Source organism: Rhinolophus hipposideros (genome assembly GCF_964194185.1).
Source record: "Rhinolophus hipposideros genome assembly, chromosome: 21".
NCBI lineage: Eukaryota > Metazoa > Chordata > Mammalia > Chiroptera > Rhinolophidae > Rhinolophus > Rhinolophus hipposideros.
This window is the reverse complement of record NC_138067.1, coordinates 21,010,714-21,028,492: the sequence shown is the minus strand read 5'-3', so window position 1 is coordinate 21,028,492 and position 17,779 is coordinate 21,010,714. Positions and strand designations below refer to the sequence as shown.

The following is a 17,779-nucleotide window of genomic DNA, read 5'->3' as shown; positions in this document are numbered from 1 at the left end:
CATTAAATTATGAGCTCTGTAAGGGAGTGTCTAACTCACTTAGGCATCCACAGTGCCTGAGAAACAATCACAAAGACAATAATAACAGCTAATCCGTTTACAGTACTGATATACACCAGCTACTGCTTCAAGTGTTTTATACGTTTACTTTATTTAATCCTATGAGATGGGTACAATTATCCCTATTTTGCATACGAGGACACTGGGGCACAGAGAGGCTGAGGAACTTCCCAAGGTCACTTATGTAGTATGCCAAGTACAGGAAATACTGAACTAAACTGAACTGCAAGTTTTCTATCACACCTCTCTTGAGGGAAGTACAGTCACACAGGCCCAGGAGGGCAAAGAAATACTTAAGCGAAGGAAAGGCAAGTTGTGAGTCTCCCCTTCCTGAGCCTGCACTGCCCCCTACTGACCAGCTCTGCCCTTGCTGCAGGCTTAACTGGGTCACAAGTCCCTTCTGCTACCTGAGCTTGAGTCTGGGGTCTGACAACAAGGTCAGGACATCTGAAGGGGAAAGAGAGCCAGAAGATCACAGGGGGAATATGCATGGATTTCCCCTTGATTCACACACACGAAGGATCATCTGCCTGATTGAGATAGCTGAATGAAACCCCTCAGAGTTAAAACAGAACTGGAAAGTAAACCTTCTGTCCCCAAATGCCATAGACTGCACCCAAAACCACTAGAAATGTTTGTTTTTAAAGAAAAATCTTAGGTAAGTACTTGGACTATTCTTACATTAGGATCTCCTTTAGGAGGGAAAATGGACTATTACTTATATTAACAGATTGGTTCTCAAATGTAGTGCCTCGTGGAACTATTCAAACACACAGATGCTCAGTCTCCACTCAAAGCTGCTAAGTCAGAACCACCATTGCGTACTATTTCTACTCAGGGTCACCCTCAGGCTACATTTCCCCAAACCCCAAAATCTCTAAGATGATTTAGCATCCCATTTTTCCAGTTTAAACAAAGGCAACATCTTCCCATTTGTGCGTTAGTAAAAAACTGCTATTTTACAACTCTGTAAACTGTAGGTAATTGAGAGCAATGCAAAAAACTTCTTGTTTGTAGACATGCAAATTTGATCCTATCTGGCAGCATCTCCTTCTTTGGAAGAAATCAGTTTTGCTTCCTTTGTACATTCATTTCATTATTCCTGATCTACAATGGGTCTGTTCTTTGGATTCTCTCTTGAATCTGCTGTAACATCTGCCTGATTCCCTCAGGGGTTTTTAAGTTAAAAAATCATTAGCATGTGTTCATTTTAGATCTGAATGAGCGTAATGATTTTACCTTTTCTGGAAAATTATCTTTAATACACCAATGGCACTTGGTGTATTACACTTGTCTTTTCTCCACACTTTGGCCATCTGCTACTTATACTCTTTGCTTTGGTTAAACACTCAGGGGGCTTCCTCAGAAAGGAGCTCCTGCCCTTGTAACCTTCCAGATGTGTAATATGTAAGGGTTCCTGGAAGAACAGTGGAATGACAAAAAAAAATGTTATATTTTTAACTAAGGCAAAAGAGAGATCTAACCTTCTCTTCTACAAAAACTAAAAGAGTATAAACTAAACTAAAATTAAATACACCCAGTGGGCTTTCATTGGGCTCTAACTCCCAACTGCCTTATTGATTTGTTTACTTATGCCTTTCTTACTTGGTAGTTGATTGATTTATTAAAATTACACGTTAGGACTGTTTTATTGTTAATGCACCTTATGCCATCTGGCACCTTGTGCTACGGAAAATACATATAAGGTCCCTGTCATCTTCCTGAGTACACAGATTCATTTATAAGAATTAATGTTATTTACTTAGTTATTGAGCACCTACGTATGCCATGCATAATGGCAAAGAATTGTCCCAGGGAACTGACAGGCTAGAGAGAGGGATAGACAACACAAATAAACGTATAATTTCAAATTTTGAGACCAACGGATGAGAATGCATGTTTTGAACCAACAAGATGTGAGCAGAATTGAAGTCTGCAGCTTGTGGGTCTCACTCTTAAGGGAATGAGGAGAGAGCTTCCTGGTTCCCAATTTTTTTCCTTCCTGTGGGCTGGAATGTAGGCACAGTGGCAAGGCATCTGGGACCTTGCAGATGAGGGTGACACCTGGTAGGTGGCAGAACAACAACCTAGAAGGAGCCTAGAATTCCAAAAACTTCGCAGAGAGCAGAGCCACCCAACTTTTCCACGAGAAAAATAACTTTCTGTCACGTTTGTTTCAGGTATTGTTATGTTGGGTCTCTGGCCTGTCCAGCCCATCTTACAACCTAACTATGACAAACCTCAAAGGAACAGGGGATGACTCTGAATATGGAAGTTAACAGAATGTTCCTATGTGGGGCTCAGGAATGAACATGCTCCACTTGAGGGAGCATCAAAGAAAGTGAGATCTTCAGGGAAGAGGCAGGTTAGGCCAGAGGTCAAAGCAGTTCAGGGAGAAGCTGAAGCCACAAAAATTGATGGGCATATCAGGATATTTCTCCCGATGTCAAAGGCACACAGGAGGCAGCTTGAAGTGACTTCCACTGGCCAAATTTGGGTAATTTTTAAATATATATATATATATTTAAAAAAAACTAATGCATTATTGAGACAGTAGGGGAAATTTGGATATGGAGTGTATGTTTGACAATAATATTACATCAATGCTAAATTTCTGGACTGTGATCATTGTAACGTGGGTATTTAGGAGAATGTTCTTTGGAGATACATGTGGAAGTATGTATTTAGTGGGGAGAATCATGGGAGTATCTGGAACTTACACTCGAATGTTTCATTAAAAAAGTTTATAGCTATATAGAGTGAACAAATGTGGCAAAGTTTTAACAATTAGTGTATCAAGGTAAAGATATAAAACAAAACAAAAACAAATGAAACAAAAAGGTGAGCTGGTGGGGGGCGTGTTTATTCAAAAACAGGGTTCCAGAGGCCCGGGGGGACAGTCTGGGAGAGGAAGGACTTGGCCACCTCACAAAGTAGCCCGTGTGTCTGCTTGGTCACCAGGTGTCCCCTACAACCCTAGTTGTCCCAGGCTCAGAATGGGCTTTGCTCAAATAAATGATTGTGTAAGGTCTTAGGATTTGTCCCCATCTTCTCCACTCTGGGAAGGAAGGCTGGTGGACTCACAGCAGTACTGCTGTGGGATGAGGGTTGCTGTCTGGGCAGATAGGCCTGGCGACCCCACCCTCCTGGGTTTCCTCCTTCCTCACTTCTTAATCCTCTTGCATTTTACTTCTAAAAATTAGATTTCCGTGGGTCTCTGCCCAAGGCACCTTCTCAAGGCTCACTCCCTTCCTCCTTAGGTGAGTCCCTTCACTCCTATGGAGTATCTCCAGGCCTGTCCTCCCCACCCTGCCCCCCCTACCCCCCCCCCAAATACAACCACTCCAGACTCATACATATATCCAGCTGCAACTGGACATCTACACTTAAATGAATTATAACCATCTCAAATTAACATGTCAAAAATGGAAATCTCCAATTTTCCTCACACCTGGTTTTCTGCAGTATTTCCATCTCAGTAAACAGTGCCTCCATGCACCCAGTCACTTCTCACATCCCCTCCCTCTCCCACATCCAATCCATCCTGTAAGTTCTTCCTCCAGACTACAACCTGGATCTGTCCACTGCTCACCATCAACTTGGCCACCATCACCCCTCACCTAGATTGTTCCAGTAGCTTCCTAACCTATCTCTTGCCTCTACCCTTGGCCTTCTGAAGTCTATCCTCCTCACAGAAGCCAGAGTAATCTTTTAAGACATAAATCAGAGCAAGTCACTCTCCTGGCTTTCAATACTTCTGTGTTTTTCCATTACTCTTAGAATGAAAATGCACTGCTCACCATGGAGACCCTACACCATCTACCTGCTCCATCTCTCAGCCTCATTTCATCCCCACTAATTCCACTTGCAGCAACCTTCTTGTCCAGCTCACTGCATTACTAGGCATCTCTCTTTCTTGAACATTCTCTCAGCTACACCAAGGCTGCCTCCTCATCCAGGACTCAATTCAAATGTCCCCTTTTCCAGATCTATATAAAGAAACCTACCCTCCCTGCTAAATTTTAGATACTGTCTCCTGTCTTTATTGCCAGTTCTTCTGCTCCCACCCCACCACCACCACACACACACAGACACACACACACACACACACACACACACACACACGACCAGAAGCATCAATCATACCAATAGAGTGCACCACTGTCTCCGGTGCCTGCTAGGCTGCGTGCTCACACGTTTGTTGAAGGAATTAATTTAGATGACAATTTTATGTTTTTAAATATTACTTGGCCAAATAAAAAGCTGCCAATTCTGTGTGGTCCGTCATTTAAAAATAATTCTCCAGGGACTAGATGAACTGGCCCCACTACAACACAGTTGTTCTAAGGAGAGCAAGAGAGGGCAGGAGGGAGAGAGAAGCAGTGGATGGATGGGTAGCTGGCTGAGTGGATGCCTGGGTGAGCGAGTGGATGGGTACATTCTGGGAAAGCAAACCCAAGATGCTGAGGATATTAAGAGCTCGCTTCCCTAAGCCGCTCACCTTGCGGGTCACGAAGGGGCAGACGGGGTACGGTGGGTGGACGGTCCTCGGTTCCCTCGGGTGTGGAGCAGAAGACTCCACTGGCTCCCCACTCCACTCTCGCACCCTCCCCGGACGGCGAACAGCTGCACCCCTGCCGGCGCGCGCACTCAGCTCACCGCTCTCGGGCCGCCGCGGGGCTAGTGCGCGTGCGCGCAGGTGAGCGTCCCGTCCCGCCCCGCCGCGCCCCGCCCCGCCCCCGGGCTTGGCCACCTGCCGGGGAAACTTGTGGATTGTTGCCCTCGGGTTGCTCCGGGGCGGGGACACGGAATCGGGCCATGGAACTTACGTCGGGGACTCGCGAGCCCCGGGTCCGGCCGAGAGAGCGGGACCCAGACCGGCACCCCCGCCCGGACCGAGACCGCCACCCGGAGCGACAGCGGGATCGAGCCGAGGACCGGCGCAGGGAGAGAGACGGGGGCGAGCGGAGGGACGGGGACCGGGACAGGGGGCGGGACCGAGATCCCCGCCTGGACAGACACAGGTTCGGGGACCATCGCCCGGGTGAACAAAGAGTTTGGGAAAAATCCCGCCAAAGCCGGACGCGGGACGGACCTCAGCGGCCGACCAGGGACGCAGCCCCGCCCACCTGGCCCGCACCTTGGGAAACCCCGGAGCCGCCGCCCCACAGGAAGGAGGTCTTCGGGCGCCGTGGACCAGAAAGGTGAGGTTGGTCTGCTGGGGCCCCTGCGACCTCGGCACCGATGAACCCGGGGTCCGAGGCCCGCCTGCGCTGCTCTGGCGCCCCCAGACCACTTGTCCTAGGAAGCCGGTTTAAAGCAAGACAGTGCATTCCTCCCTGTTGCGCTCTTAGAGGTGACCTGGGAGGGAAGGAAAACCTTATGGTCCCCCCACATCTTGACCAGAACTCGATTAACAAAGCAGAAACGACCCGTTAGCAGTGGAAGGGACGGGGGACCAGGTAAGGAGGAAGAGAGGACTTCAGGATCGGCCAGGGAAAAGGTGGGTAGGAGATTCGGTAGGTGGGGTTAACCTGAGGCTCCTCCCTGACCCCCAACCACGTGGTCCCTGGACTGCCCTTAGGGTTTCAGACCCTTGTGTTCCAAAACCAGCCTTCCTCAGAGTCCTTTCCCTGGAGGCCAGGGCCTAATAAAGTGAGCCCAGTGACGGTTTAATAATTTAATGTGTATATATATATATATGTATATGTATATATTAATATATTTCAAAAACAGCCCGGAGAAAGCTACACTTTTAACTAAAACTTCCCGCTGAAGGGCAGAGATTTCCCTCCCTCACTCCACCCCGCCTTTGTCTGTGAGGTCTTTCTAGGTCTCCCTCAAATCCCATGATTCTTTCAGACCCCACCATCCTGAATGAGCAAACTTTGCCATCCCTGCCCTGTAGAACACACAGAGTTCCCATGAGGCCTTGTGAAGTGAAAGCATCCTTGCCCGGGAGACTGAGCTGGAAGAGGGTGGGGATGGAAGGGAGGACAGGAGGCGGTCCTAGACCTCACACCCCCTCCTAGGGAATTAGTCTTTTTTCCATCGAACATTCCATCCAACTCCACAAATATTGCTGAATGTGTGCCAGTCCAACAAGGAGACTGCCAGGACTTGGAGTGATGGCTTCCTTCTGGGTTTTGATACCTGCTCAGGCTCCTCTCTGCTGTGGGATTTGTGGGTTTAAGCCCATTCTCTCTCCCTGTTGTGTCCACACAGCGGGAAAGCTACTATCCTGTGTTTATATTACATTATCTAAAACCAACTAGCCAAACTATGACCAAAGGTGTGTCCAGAAACAGTCACAGGCACTAGCGATTGTTTCCCTGATTAAAGCCACATCACATTCCAGCTGCATGACTGGGGAGAATACAGAGCTGCATTTTTAGCTTGCTTTGTAAACCAGTGTCCTCGTCCCCAGCCCGGGCATCAGAGTCTTGTGAGTGCAAACTAGTTGTGAAGTGGCTGGATCCATGCTGAACTGAGCTCACGAAAGCAGCTCCCAACCATCTGGTTAGATAGCTCCCATAGGCTGACAAACCATCAAAAGCAGTGCGCAGAATTAACAGGGATAAGTAATGGGGTTAGTTAGAGGAGTTGGACCAAGTGTTTGGATGCCCTGTGGGGTCACTAAACCAGCTAATCCCTGGAGTATGAAACACTACGGCAAATTTTGTTTCTGTTCTGCACATTCTTTGATGACGGGGCCCAACATCAGGGGTCCAGAATTCTAATACTGAACAAGCCATTGAATTTGAGGCCCCCTAATGGCCATGTATGTTTTTGGTTATAGTGAATTCACTTCAGGGAGATATCTGCCCTCAAACCCCAGGCCTGGACGTGAGGAAGTGGAATATTACCAGTCAGAGGCTGAAGGACTCCTGGAATGCCACAAATGCAGATACTTGTGCACTGGCAGAGGTGAGCCATTTTGGAGGCAGTTTGGCCATTTACTGTCGCTGGTGGTTCTGAAAGGGGTCTAAGCTAGTGAAGCAAAAATTCAAGCAGAATTAGATTTCTAGCATTTTTGTTTCCATGGCTACATGAGTTTCTTGTTTTCAAAAAAAAAAGTAGAAGTGTCTAAAAGGTGCAGCTAGATTTCCTGTGCTTCTCCTCTAAGGTTCCCTGAGGTCTGAGTTAGAGATGGAAGTCACCTGGAGGAGCAGCTGGGTTGTAGCTCATGACAGGAGATCTGATGCCTGAACACTCCATGGCTTTTAAATTTTATTGACCGATACCCACAGTAAGAAATACATTTTACATTCAGACCAAGTTCACACACACACACGTCATGAAACAATACTTAACTCTATTATATACAAAATGCACGGATTAATTTCTATTCTGTTTCATTAAAAATAAACAAGAACCAAAACCCACACTTACTAGAACTCAGAGTTTGAAAAACACAACTAATACCATGTGCCAAATGTAGTTTCCCAGAGTTCCCATCCTAGGACCAGTCCTGGCGTTGCCAGCAATGGAGAAAATCTGGTTTGTCACGATGATCCCTTGTGGTTCATGTGAATGGGTGAGAAATTTTCCTAGGCTGTTTATGACTAAGCAGGGAAAACTTTTCAGCCTAAGGGAGAGAAATCATGGAACTTGTACCGGGAAATGTATTTTAAGATGATTACAATGATATACCTGATTATGGGATTATATGGAACTTTCTTTAAAAAGCTATAGGCAATCCTGGTACAAGAATCCTCACTTTAGTTTACATACTTTGGCACAACCCCATTGCTTTTAATTCTGTAAACAACTCCTGAGCCTCAGAGAGATATAGTAAGTTACCCAAAGTCACACAGCTATTAAGTGAAAGAGCTGTGACTCTAAGGCCTGAAAAGGTTTACTTGCTTGACCTTTCTTCTTTTCTCGATGATATAAATAATAGGAATAAGCCAGAGGCTAGTTAACAGGTTTGGTTTTTCTATAGAGGTATGTTTTCTTTTGTGGTTGATTTATCCAGAGGAGAGGGCAGACCTTGAGGCTCCTGACCAAAGCACATCTTGATTTACCTTTGATTGCTTCTGGCTGTTTGGCTTTGGGCCTAGAGGTTGGGTTTCTGAGTCAAGATAGTGAAAGGATGGACTCAGCAGCCAGAACCTAATGAGGGCTTATAAAGATCTCTGGACGGGCAGAGACCCATATAAATACACAATACGGTGTTGTATTGAGAGAAATAGCCATTGAACGCCAGGAACTTTTCTCAAGCAGGAAATGCGTACCTGGATAAAGGTCATCTGAAGATTATTCAGCCTCATCATAAAGTACATCTTTTATGACTTCTTTTCCTTGTCAGTGAAATCATGTCCTCCAACAAACTGGCAAAAGTGGGAGGCAGCTGTGGCTCTCTCCAGCTTCTGGGGGAGACCCAGAAGTTTGGGCTATGTGAGTCACCCTAACTTAGGAAGTTCAGTGGAACACAGAACACTGATGGAAAGAGTGGCCCCACATCCACTTTTACAGGCAAGACCCCTCACAGACTAAAATCGTCAGGTGCTGAGGATAAAGATGAGATAAAAAGCAAGTGTAAGTGTCACATGGACATATCAGATCACCAGGAATCCCGAGTGAGGGATCAGTAAGGAGTTACGTGTTCCCTGGGAAGAAGGTACATTTCCTGCTCCCCTCCTGCCTTCTCTGGTTTGCATTTGGAGCAGCTTCTTTCCCTTTTGTTCTTTCCCTCTCCCTTTAGACACTTAGTGCTTACATCATAATGGAGATCGTAGGAGAGCTAGGCCAGTGTAACAAGGAAGATGTAAAAATCAATCAATCATGATGATGTTTGCATTCAGCTTGTAGCCTTACTTGCAAACCATCTTTAAGTTTAATTTCATTTTCTCCCAAGAAAGTTTAATCCCTGGTGTCAGTGGTGCTTGTCTCTCACTCAGAGCCTAGAGATTTAGGTTTCGAGATGGCTTCCCACAGCCAATGGCATTGACTTGTGATAACGCTAGAAAGGTTCAGGGTATTTCACCCCCAATTTATATTCTTAATCCCCACTTTTTGGTACTTATTTAATACACTAACCCAGTATTTATCTGGACTAAGCTCACGCCAAGATTTTAAACCACAGTTGACTTTAAGAGTGTTAACTCATTAACGGATCTGAAGGATTCAACCTGGGTCAAAAGAAGGAATGACCAAAAATTAACTACTGCTTCTTAGGAGAGAGAGGGGCTTATCAGAGACCCAAATGCCTTCAAAGGGTGAGGAAGGCTTGGAGAGCCTCTGAGCCTTTATTTTTAAAAACAGATATCCCTGGACATTCCTCCCTGGTTCTTTTCTGACTCTATTAAACCTAAAATAGGAATAGGAGCTTGTGTCCTCCCCACACTCTATTAAGAAATAGATAGCATATATTTGCCCCCATGTAGCAAAACATTAGGAAAAGCCTAAATGTCATTTACATTGGAATTATTTAAACTTATTGTGGTATTCATCACATCCTTTAAAATTATTAAGTAGGTTTATTTTTGGTGAGATAGAAAAAATGTTCACACTATATTCTTAAGTGAAAAAATAAGTTATATAAATAGGAGCCTGTTCTTAACTAAACAAGCAAATAATCAATAGCAAAAATTATGGCGGAAAAGTGCAGAAGAAAAAATAATGGTAATTTTTTTTAATTGGTTGGATTTCAGATAATTTTTACATTATATATTTTTGTTAGATCTACATTTTTATAAGTATGTGAAATTTTTATAATTAAAGAAAACAATAATACTATTTGCATTTTGGGGGGAAATTGTACAGGGTAAATACTTGAGAGTGCATATCATTTCAATTAGAGAATGTGTAGATGTAACACAGTGTCATTCATAGACCAGATGGACCTGGGCGCAAAATCTAGTTCTCTGAAAGCGAGGGAGATGCTAACCTCTGATCAGAGTCAGCTAACTCACTAGAACCCTTCCAGCACGCACAATTCCCAGTTCAGAAGCACACAGCTTTAAATTATGCTGAGAAAAAGAAGCCACACACGAAAGAGTACATAATTGTATGATTCCATTTACCTGAAATTCTAGAAAAGACAAACCTAATTGCTAATGGCAGAAAGCAGGTCAGTGGTTGTCTGAGGAGGAAGGTAAGGGATTGATCTCAAAGGTCAACTTTCTAGGGAACTTTCTGGGCAGATGAAATGGTCTGCATCTTGTTTGTGATTGATTACATGGCAAAACTCAAGCTGTATGCTTAATGTAGTCATTTTGTTGTGTATAAGTTATATCTCAATAAAGCTGATTTTAAGGAAAACAGCCAGCTTTGCTTGAAGAGCTGGAGATCTTTCCTTGTCCAAGATAAAGAAGCCGGGGGCCATGAAAGAATCCAGCCCTGGGAAAAAATAACGAGCCAGATGTGCTCTTTAGGGAAATTAAAGAAAACGGTATACTTCAAAATCTTCTTATTGAGTTAAAGTCTAAGAACAATGAAACCAATTATGTTTCTCTAATTATGTAAGCCTGATGGGTTTAATTAACTTAATCTTTCCTATTTCTAATACATGTGCACCACGGTTAACATTTGATGTATAACTTCCACGCTGTTTTCTAACTTCATTATATATTTTTTAAGTTCTATATTATAATTTCCTTCAAACTTGGAGAAGTCTCCTCTTTCAAACTGAAGATAGCCACAAAAATAGATGGAAAGAGAAGTATTTTTCAGTCTTTCTGGCAGGGAAGGGTTAGGGCAGAGAATATGGTTGCCTTTCATATAGGATGCCTTTCTGCTCGCTCACTGGCCGGATTTCTCCCACCATCCTCCTGCACCTGACCTGGGAGTTACTTTTTTCAGTCCAAAGTATCTCTGACATCATTTCTGGAGACCATAGTCCCCTGCTATCATCTAATGCAGCTTTGGCTGCTCAGGCCTTAGGGAGATGCAGTATAAAGAGCCAGCTGTGGTTTGAGCTGCCACAGGGAAGATAAGCCTCACGGTACAAGTCTCCAAGTACGAAATCGCATCTCGCAAAATGGTAACGCGCCCTTCTCTTGCAGCCTGCTGCCAAATGCTGGAGGTTCTTCTGAACTTGCTGATCCTGGCCTGCAGCTCTGTATCTTACAATTCCACAGGGGGCTACACAGGCATCACCAGCTTGGGGGGCATTTACTATTACCAGTTCGGAGGGGCTTACAGTGGTTTTGATGGTGCTGATGGGGAGAAAGCGCAGCAGCTGGATATCCAGTTCTACCAGCTAAAGCTGCCCACGGTCACGGCGGCAATGGCCTACAGTGGAGCCCTCATGGCCTTCTGCTGCCTCGTCATCGGCATGGGCGTCCTGCGGGTCCCGTGGCATTGCCCCCTGTGGCTGCTGGTTGAAGGCTTGCTGGACGTGCTCATTGCCGGGGCATATGTGCCAGCTCTGTACTTCTACTTCCACTCCCTATCCGCCGCCTACGCCTCGCCTGTGTGCAAGGAGAGAGAGGCATTGTACCAGAGCAAAGGCTACCATGGCTTCAGCTGCAATTTCCACGGGGGAGATATAGGAGCTGGCATCTTTGCTGCCCTGGGCATTGGGGTCTTTGCCCTGGGGGCCGTGCTGGCCATCAAGGGTTACCGAAAAGTCAGGAAGCTGAAAGACAAGCCTGCAGAAATGTTAGCATTTTAGGCTTTTAAAAATGTTCTGCCAAATATAAGTGATAGAAGTTACTCTGAACCGTTTTCTTTCATGGAAGACGTTGTGGAACTTGCCAATGCTTGAAAAGTATCAGGCCAACTTTGGTATCCTGGGTGTGGCTCTGGGATACACGAAGTGTCGTTCTCTGATGTCATATGCCTGGTTCTGGAGTCCTGTTGGTGAGGGACTAACCAAAATTTAAAAAAAAAAAAAAGCTGGAGGCCAAGACCCACAAGGAAAAGGCATGTGCTGCAGCAAAGTGTACTTCTTGATTAAATAAAGAGAGATAACCAAGTGAATTTGAAGAACCTTATCTTCAAAGTTCATGAAAAACCACATAGACATGAGACAGCATTTCAGCCTGCACTTTTCTAAACACAGCTGTCTTAAGCAGATTACCCCTGAATTTTTTCCACACTGAGCCCTGTGGTCCATCACTTACTGCATGCTGTGGATGGAGCGGGTGGGGATGCTGGAGAGACTACTCCTGCACAATTTAAGTTGGAGGTAGGCGTGGGCTGAGGAAAGAGGAGTCAGATTCATTTGCTGGGTTTCAAAGAAGCTATTCTAACAAGCCCCTTACAATGGCCTTCAAAGCTCAATAAATGTTTTGTACCTCTTGTAAATGTACCATTGTCCAAGAATAAAACTCGGCATCTGGAATTCAGGATCCATCCAGAATAAAAGAATGTAAAATCTTTCCCAACAGAAGAATGCTACTTTTGGCCAACTTCATGGGTTCTTATTGCATGTTAAATTATGGACATTACAGTATATTCTTGTTACAAGTGAATATGTTCTTTATGTGGGTCTAATAAAAATCCAAAGAAAAATTTTAATTTGGAGGTGATGGTTCTCTTTACATTTGTAATATTATTCCCTTAAATACAGGCAACATTTAAAAGGTGAGTTCCATTTGGGTTTAGAAAATTAGTATGTATATGTGCTTATATATGATTAGAAAATTTCTTGAAGAATACATAAGGCATTAAGAATATTTGCTTCTGGAGACGAGTTTTTTTATTTTTCATTTCATGCATGGCTTGACTGCACATTAGTTTTGTTTCAGATAAAAAATTTGACTTGCTCTCATCAGTTTTTTCACATTTGCAGTGCAAATGTAGAAGTGGATGTATAATTAAGCAGAGTATTAAATGATCAGTCACAAAAGTAGCCTCACTAAGACACTACAACAAAAATCTCACATCTGTTTCAGATTCTTCACTTCTCTCTACAGAGCCCCCTCTGCTGTTTTTCCAGTGATTTGTGCCATCTCACCAGAGAGAAACTGTTGCTCTGGTAGTCACCCTATTTCTTTTCTCTTGATGTATTCTTTCTACACAACCAGGATGCTTGGAAATACCTGAGCGTGTTTGATCTTGATAGCTAAGCCAGGTCAGGCTGGCTGGTATTGTAATAATATTCAGTGGCCATTGAATATGCCACTGAACAGAGCCAATATCATTGGACCCGGCAACAGACCATTGACTGTTGCAATCAGTGGGGTAGTTGACAAGATCTAGATTTATTCCATTTCAGCCTAGCAGATATGTGCTGCATGGGTTATAACTTCACTGTTTTAACAGACTCTGTCCCAGAGGAAACACTCAGGTTGCCATATCTTGTGTACGGTATTCCTGTTTCCCTTCTGGGGGTGAGATATTAACATGTGTTCAGAATGAAAACCAAGGCAGAGAACAGTGTTGGGTAGGGGGATTCACGCCCCATGAATTGGAATGATGTCTGGGGCAATTCATTCACTCTGCTATAGGAAGAGAGTGGCCAGTAGCTTACAGTGCCTGGGTGGAGTGAGCAGTTCTGATCTGATGTTATTTTCAGATTTAAATTAAAGGAATGTAGCTTCTCAACTGTCACAGCCCTTGACTGCTGGGTCCCGTGGACCTCCTAGGAATTTGTGTGGTCCCAGCAGGAGATAGGATCAGCAAGCCCAATAGCTGTTATACGTTAGAGATACCGGTCTTTAGCCACCTAGTTTATAAACGTCATGGTCTGCCTAGTGTATTCGAGGGTTTTCCTGATTTCTGGGAAACCACGCTTTTTATAAATTCATCCTATTTCTTAAATTTCTCACGAAGCCCCTTCCATTTTATAAACGTTACTGAGTAGCATTGCCATCGCTTGTATAACATTTTATGATTTTCCAAGTATTTCCATGTCCTTGCTTTCATTTGGGCTCACCACAGCCCTGTGGGACAACACAAGCAGACATTATCTTCACTTGTCAGATGAAGTGTCGAAGGCTTAGAGCCAATGACTTGGGCAAGGTCACAAGGCATTAAAGAACAGGGATGTGAACCTGGACCTCCCACGCTAGGTTCATATGCTTTTCTCTTAGTTCTACTTCTGAACCCTGAGAGAATGGCAGGAGACCTTCTCCCAGAAGTATGCCTCAAAGAGGCGGGGCCCCTGTCACTTACAAATGAAGGCTGACCTTGGACAAGAAGACATTCATCTCCATTCACCTACTGACTCCCACCACCTCATGACACTTGTGGGTTCCTAAAACTTGTGAGAAACCCCCAAGTGGACAGCCCAGGGGTCCATCTGTAGGATCCTGGTTGAATAGACTGGTTCATCCACACAGTGGAGTTGGAGGCCACACAAGACTATGGCCACTGCAGGAACTGACCTGAAAACATCTCTAGGAAGAGTAAATAAGAAAGGCAAGACGTGCAAAAGTGTATGTGGTATGCTTCCTTGTGAAAAAAGCCAGGATGAAACGCAGATTTCAGTGCTTTTATTTGCATACAGGAACGCTGTAAGTCATATTAGAAAATCATGCAAGTGGCTGGGTGGACAGGGACACGAGTGATGTTTCTAGTTTATACCTTTTTATGTCACTGTGATTTTAAAAAACTTTAAATTTTGAAATATTTATAAAACATGGCAAAAATAGTACAGAGACCCTGTGTCCCCTTAACCCGGTTTTCTGCAATGGTAATCTCTCACATAACTATAGTATAATATCACAACCAGGAAATTGACAGTCTGCAAAGCTTAGATTTCACCAGTTCTAGCTGCCCTCAGGTCTGTGTGTAGTCCCATGCAGTTTGATCATGCGTAGATTCATGGGACCACCACCACCATCAAGTACAGAATGATTCCATCGTCAGGTATCCTCTGAGCTGCCCCTATGTCACACTCACCCTTGCCCCTCCCCCCACTCCCATTCGTCCCCAACCTCCACAGATCTGTCTCCATCTTTATCATTTGTCCTTTTGAGACTGTTACATAAATGCAATCATACAGTATGTAACTTTTTGAGATTGGCTCCCCTCCCCACTCATCATAATTCCCTTAAGATCCACCCAAGTTATTGCATGTATCAATAGTTCATTCCTTTTTATTGCTGAGTAGTCTTTGGTATGGATGTACCAGATTGTTTAACCATTTGCCCATTGAAGGGCATTTGGGTTGTTTCTACTTATTACAAATAAAGCCACTGTAAACATTTATATACATGTTTTTGTGTAGACCTAAGTTTTCATTTCTTTGGGATAAGTGCTCAGGAGTACAGTTGCAAGATCACATGGTAAGTGTATCTTTAGTTTTTAAAGAAAGTGCCAAAAAGTTTTCCAGAATGACATTTTGACTTTTCTATGAATATTGCAAAACTAAGGATGATAATGTTGAATCTGACTATAAAATCAGCTCACCAGTATTTCTCTAGCTGACTTAGAGACTTATCCTGGGTGAGTGATATTAGTGTTAAATCCCGAATCTCTCTCCTCCTAGGTGTGGTACAGATAGTGGAGGTGATACTGAATGGGATGGTTCTCATGTGTATCGTGGCTTCCTACTTTGTCCTTGCTGGATTCAGTGCCAGCTTTACCAGCGGCGGCGGCTTTGGGAACAACTATTACTCACCATTTGAGGGCACTGAGCTGGAGCAGGTTCGGCAGCTGGACCAGCAGTACACTGTCCTCCGGGCACCCCTGATATATGGTGGTGTGGCTGTTTCTCTGGGGCTGGGTGTCCTCACCATGGGTGTTTTACTCCAAGGAGCCAAGAGTCTCAGCAAACTGCCAAGGAAGTGGCTCCTCTTGGAGGCTGCCTTCAGCCTCCTGGCAGCAGTGGGCTACTGCATAGGCATTGGCATTTACCTCCACGTAGCCTTGAGGATCAATGCCACAGACACTTGCAAAACAAGACAGAGGCTCTATGCCCGCAAAGGTCTCACCTGGATGAACTGCCAGCTTGCAGGCACTGATGGAGCAGCAGCCACCTTTGCTTGTCTTCTGGTCATCATGTATGGCGCCAGCGTGGTGCTGGCCCTACGGAGCTACCGTGAACAGAAGCACTACAAAGACAGCCAAGCACAGCACAGAAATTACAGTGAGGCACCGGAGTACCTATGGTCTGGAACACTCTGAGACTTTCTTCTGGAAGCTAAATGTCAACCCACCTGCCTTACTTCTCTAAAAAAAAAAATAGGTCCTTTAAAATCGCACATTTGACAAACTGGGGTTTTCACATACTTGATTTTATAAATGCTCTTCTTGGTTACAGCGCAAAGCTAGATTTTTCTATCAGTTAAGTCTTTGTTGGCTGATCGTTTGAAGAAAACATCTCTACTGTTGCTGCAAAGAACATACGTTTAAGTATAATCTTATGGTATAGCTCTTACCAAATGGTAAGGTGATGGTTATGGCTAAGTAGCTACAGAAATTCTGAAAGTTGAGAACTACATTTCAGGGGTAGCAGGCCCAGTTATAGTAGAAATCTCTTACCTGTGTTAACTATTTAAAGTCACCAAAAGAAATATGCCATTGCCCCTCATATTTGGCCCATGGGAATGATTTTAAAGCAGTTGTGTGATTGAATTCTAAACAATTACATTCTGACCATCTCCTAGAAGGAAACTATTCCGCCCACAGGACAGTGTACCATGACTGCCTGGATCCCAAGGAGCCTTCTTTCAGTAGAGATGGTGAGGCTGGATTTCTCATACATGAAGAGAGGTACTGTTAGCATGTATGTTCCTCCTCAGGATGCCTGCGTTAGGGCTGAGAAAATGTTTTAGGTTTTTTATTTGCTCACATTCCAAGTTAGTTTCTTTTTTGTTCCAAGTCATTCATTTGGAATTCACTTTTCTGAAATAGTTTGTTTCTTAAATATGAAGCTTCCAAGTAGTGAGAAATGAAATTTGTAAACTCTTAAACGTGTATTCACATTTCAACTATCTCAAAGAGAAAATACTTAATTTTACTAGATGACAAAGGCTTATAGGAGGCTTCTTCATTGCTGCAGTCCGTTGAGTGACAGTGCCTGATAGAGAAGGCCTTCAAAGGTAGATTGGAATCTCTCATGACCCTGAATTGTTTTCATAATGTAACAGATCATTAACACTGAATCTTAAAAATAAAGTTCTTTCAGTAATTTTAATCCAAAGTTTTACAGCTGTTCTTATATTTTACAACTTGTCTCAGGTTTTCAGTTTATCAGGTGCAACTAGAAATATACACATTATAAAGTACAGGTTTTTTTCTAATTGTTCTCTTGTTTTTCAATAGCTAATTCTTTTTTCATAGCATTGTTTTGTTTCTATTAAATGAGATTAAACTATTAATAAATTCAAACCAAGTTTCTAGTAACTTCTAACAGCAATTTTGACATAAATCTCAGATTCTGTAATCTATACAATAAGAAATCAGCAAACATTAGCCTGTTTCAATATATGCCAAAAAGACTCTTTAAAAAAATTAAGTCAACACTTTTCTCTAACTTGTTGGCCATTTTTACCACTGAGTGTTTGCTAACTCTTCCCCCTCTCCCTCACCCCATACCTCAACTTCTCCTGGTACCTTTCCTCACTCCTTTGAAATCCTTTCAATAGCTAATTCTTATAGAACCTATCCGAAGCAAATGATCAAAACTGAACCTTGTATATAAATTGGAAATTATCTGGATTGTACTTTTACAAAAAAGTAAAGTTTGGAGGAAAACAATCAACTAGAAATCTACACTGCTAGGTTAAAATACCAACACTTGTGCCACAGACAGACACTTCCACTCTTATCACCCTTAGCCATCCCCCGCCAAGTTTTCACTAAGTGGTATACAAGTTTA

The 17,779-nt window shown here is 43.7% G+C and overlaps 2 protein-coding genes across 3 annotated transcripts in view; one reads left to right on the top strand and one right to left on the bottom strand.

Annotated features, from left to right (window-relative positions):
- Positions 1 to 4,734, bottom strand: part of TAT (tyrosine aminotransferase) — a 42,655-nt gene extending 37,921 nt beyond the window's left edge. The window contains exon 1 of the mRNA XM_081030452.1: positions 4,562 to 4,734. The gene's annotated coding sequence lies outside the window, so the exon portion shown is untranslated. The remainder of the gene's footprint in view (positions 1 to 4,561) is intronic.
- A 90-nt stretch (positions 4,735 to 4,824) lies between these two features.
- On the top strand, positions 4,825 to 17,419 carry MARVELD3 (MARVEL domain containing 3). Of its 2 annotated transcripts, none has more exons than XM_081032907.1 (3): positions 4,825 to 5,264; positions 6,860 to 6,987; positions 11,070 to 12,526. In XM_081032907.1, the coding sequence occupies exons 1-3, from the start codon at positions 4,879 to 4,881 to the stop codon at positions 11,678 to 11,680; spliced, it is 1,125 nt and encodes a 374-aa protein (XP_080889033.1). In that variant the 5' UTR covers positions 4,825 to 4,878; the 3' UTR covers positions 11,681 to 12,526. The 2 variants fall into 2 exon arrangements, with proteins under 2 accessions (XP_080889033.1, XP_080889032.1); XM_081032906.1 differs by lacking the exon at positions 11,070 to 12,526 and adding an exon at positions 15,446 to 17,419 and having other exon boundaries at positions 4,842 to 5,264.
- Positions 17,420 to 17,779: the final 360 nt, after the last annotated feature.

What these genes read in the sequence shown, in the direction of transcription:
- MARVELD3 (XM_081032906.1), top strand. Translation starts at nt 4,879, where the DNA reads ATGGAACTTACGTCGGGGACTCGCGAGCCCCGGGTCCGGCCGAGAGAG. An exon ending in GGGCGCCGTGGACCAGAAAG is followed by an intron (nt 5,265 to 6,859) that starts GTGAGGTTGGTC and finishes TTTTGGTTATAG; the next exon opens with TGAATTCACTTCAGGGAGAT. An exon ending in ATACTTGTGCACTGGCAGAG is followed by an intron (nt 6,988 to 15,445) that starts GTGAGCCATTTT and finishes CTCTCCTCCTAG; the next exon opens with GTGTGGTACAGATAGTGGAG.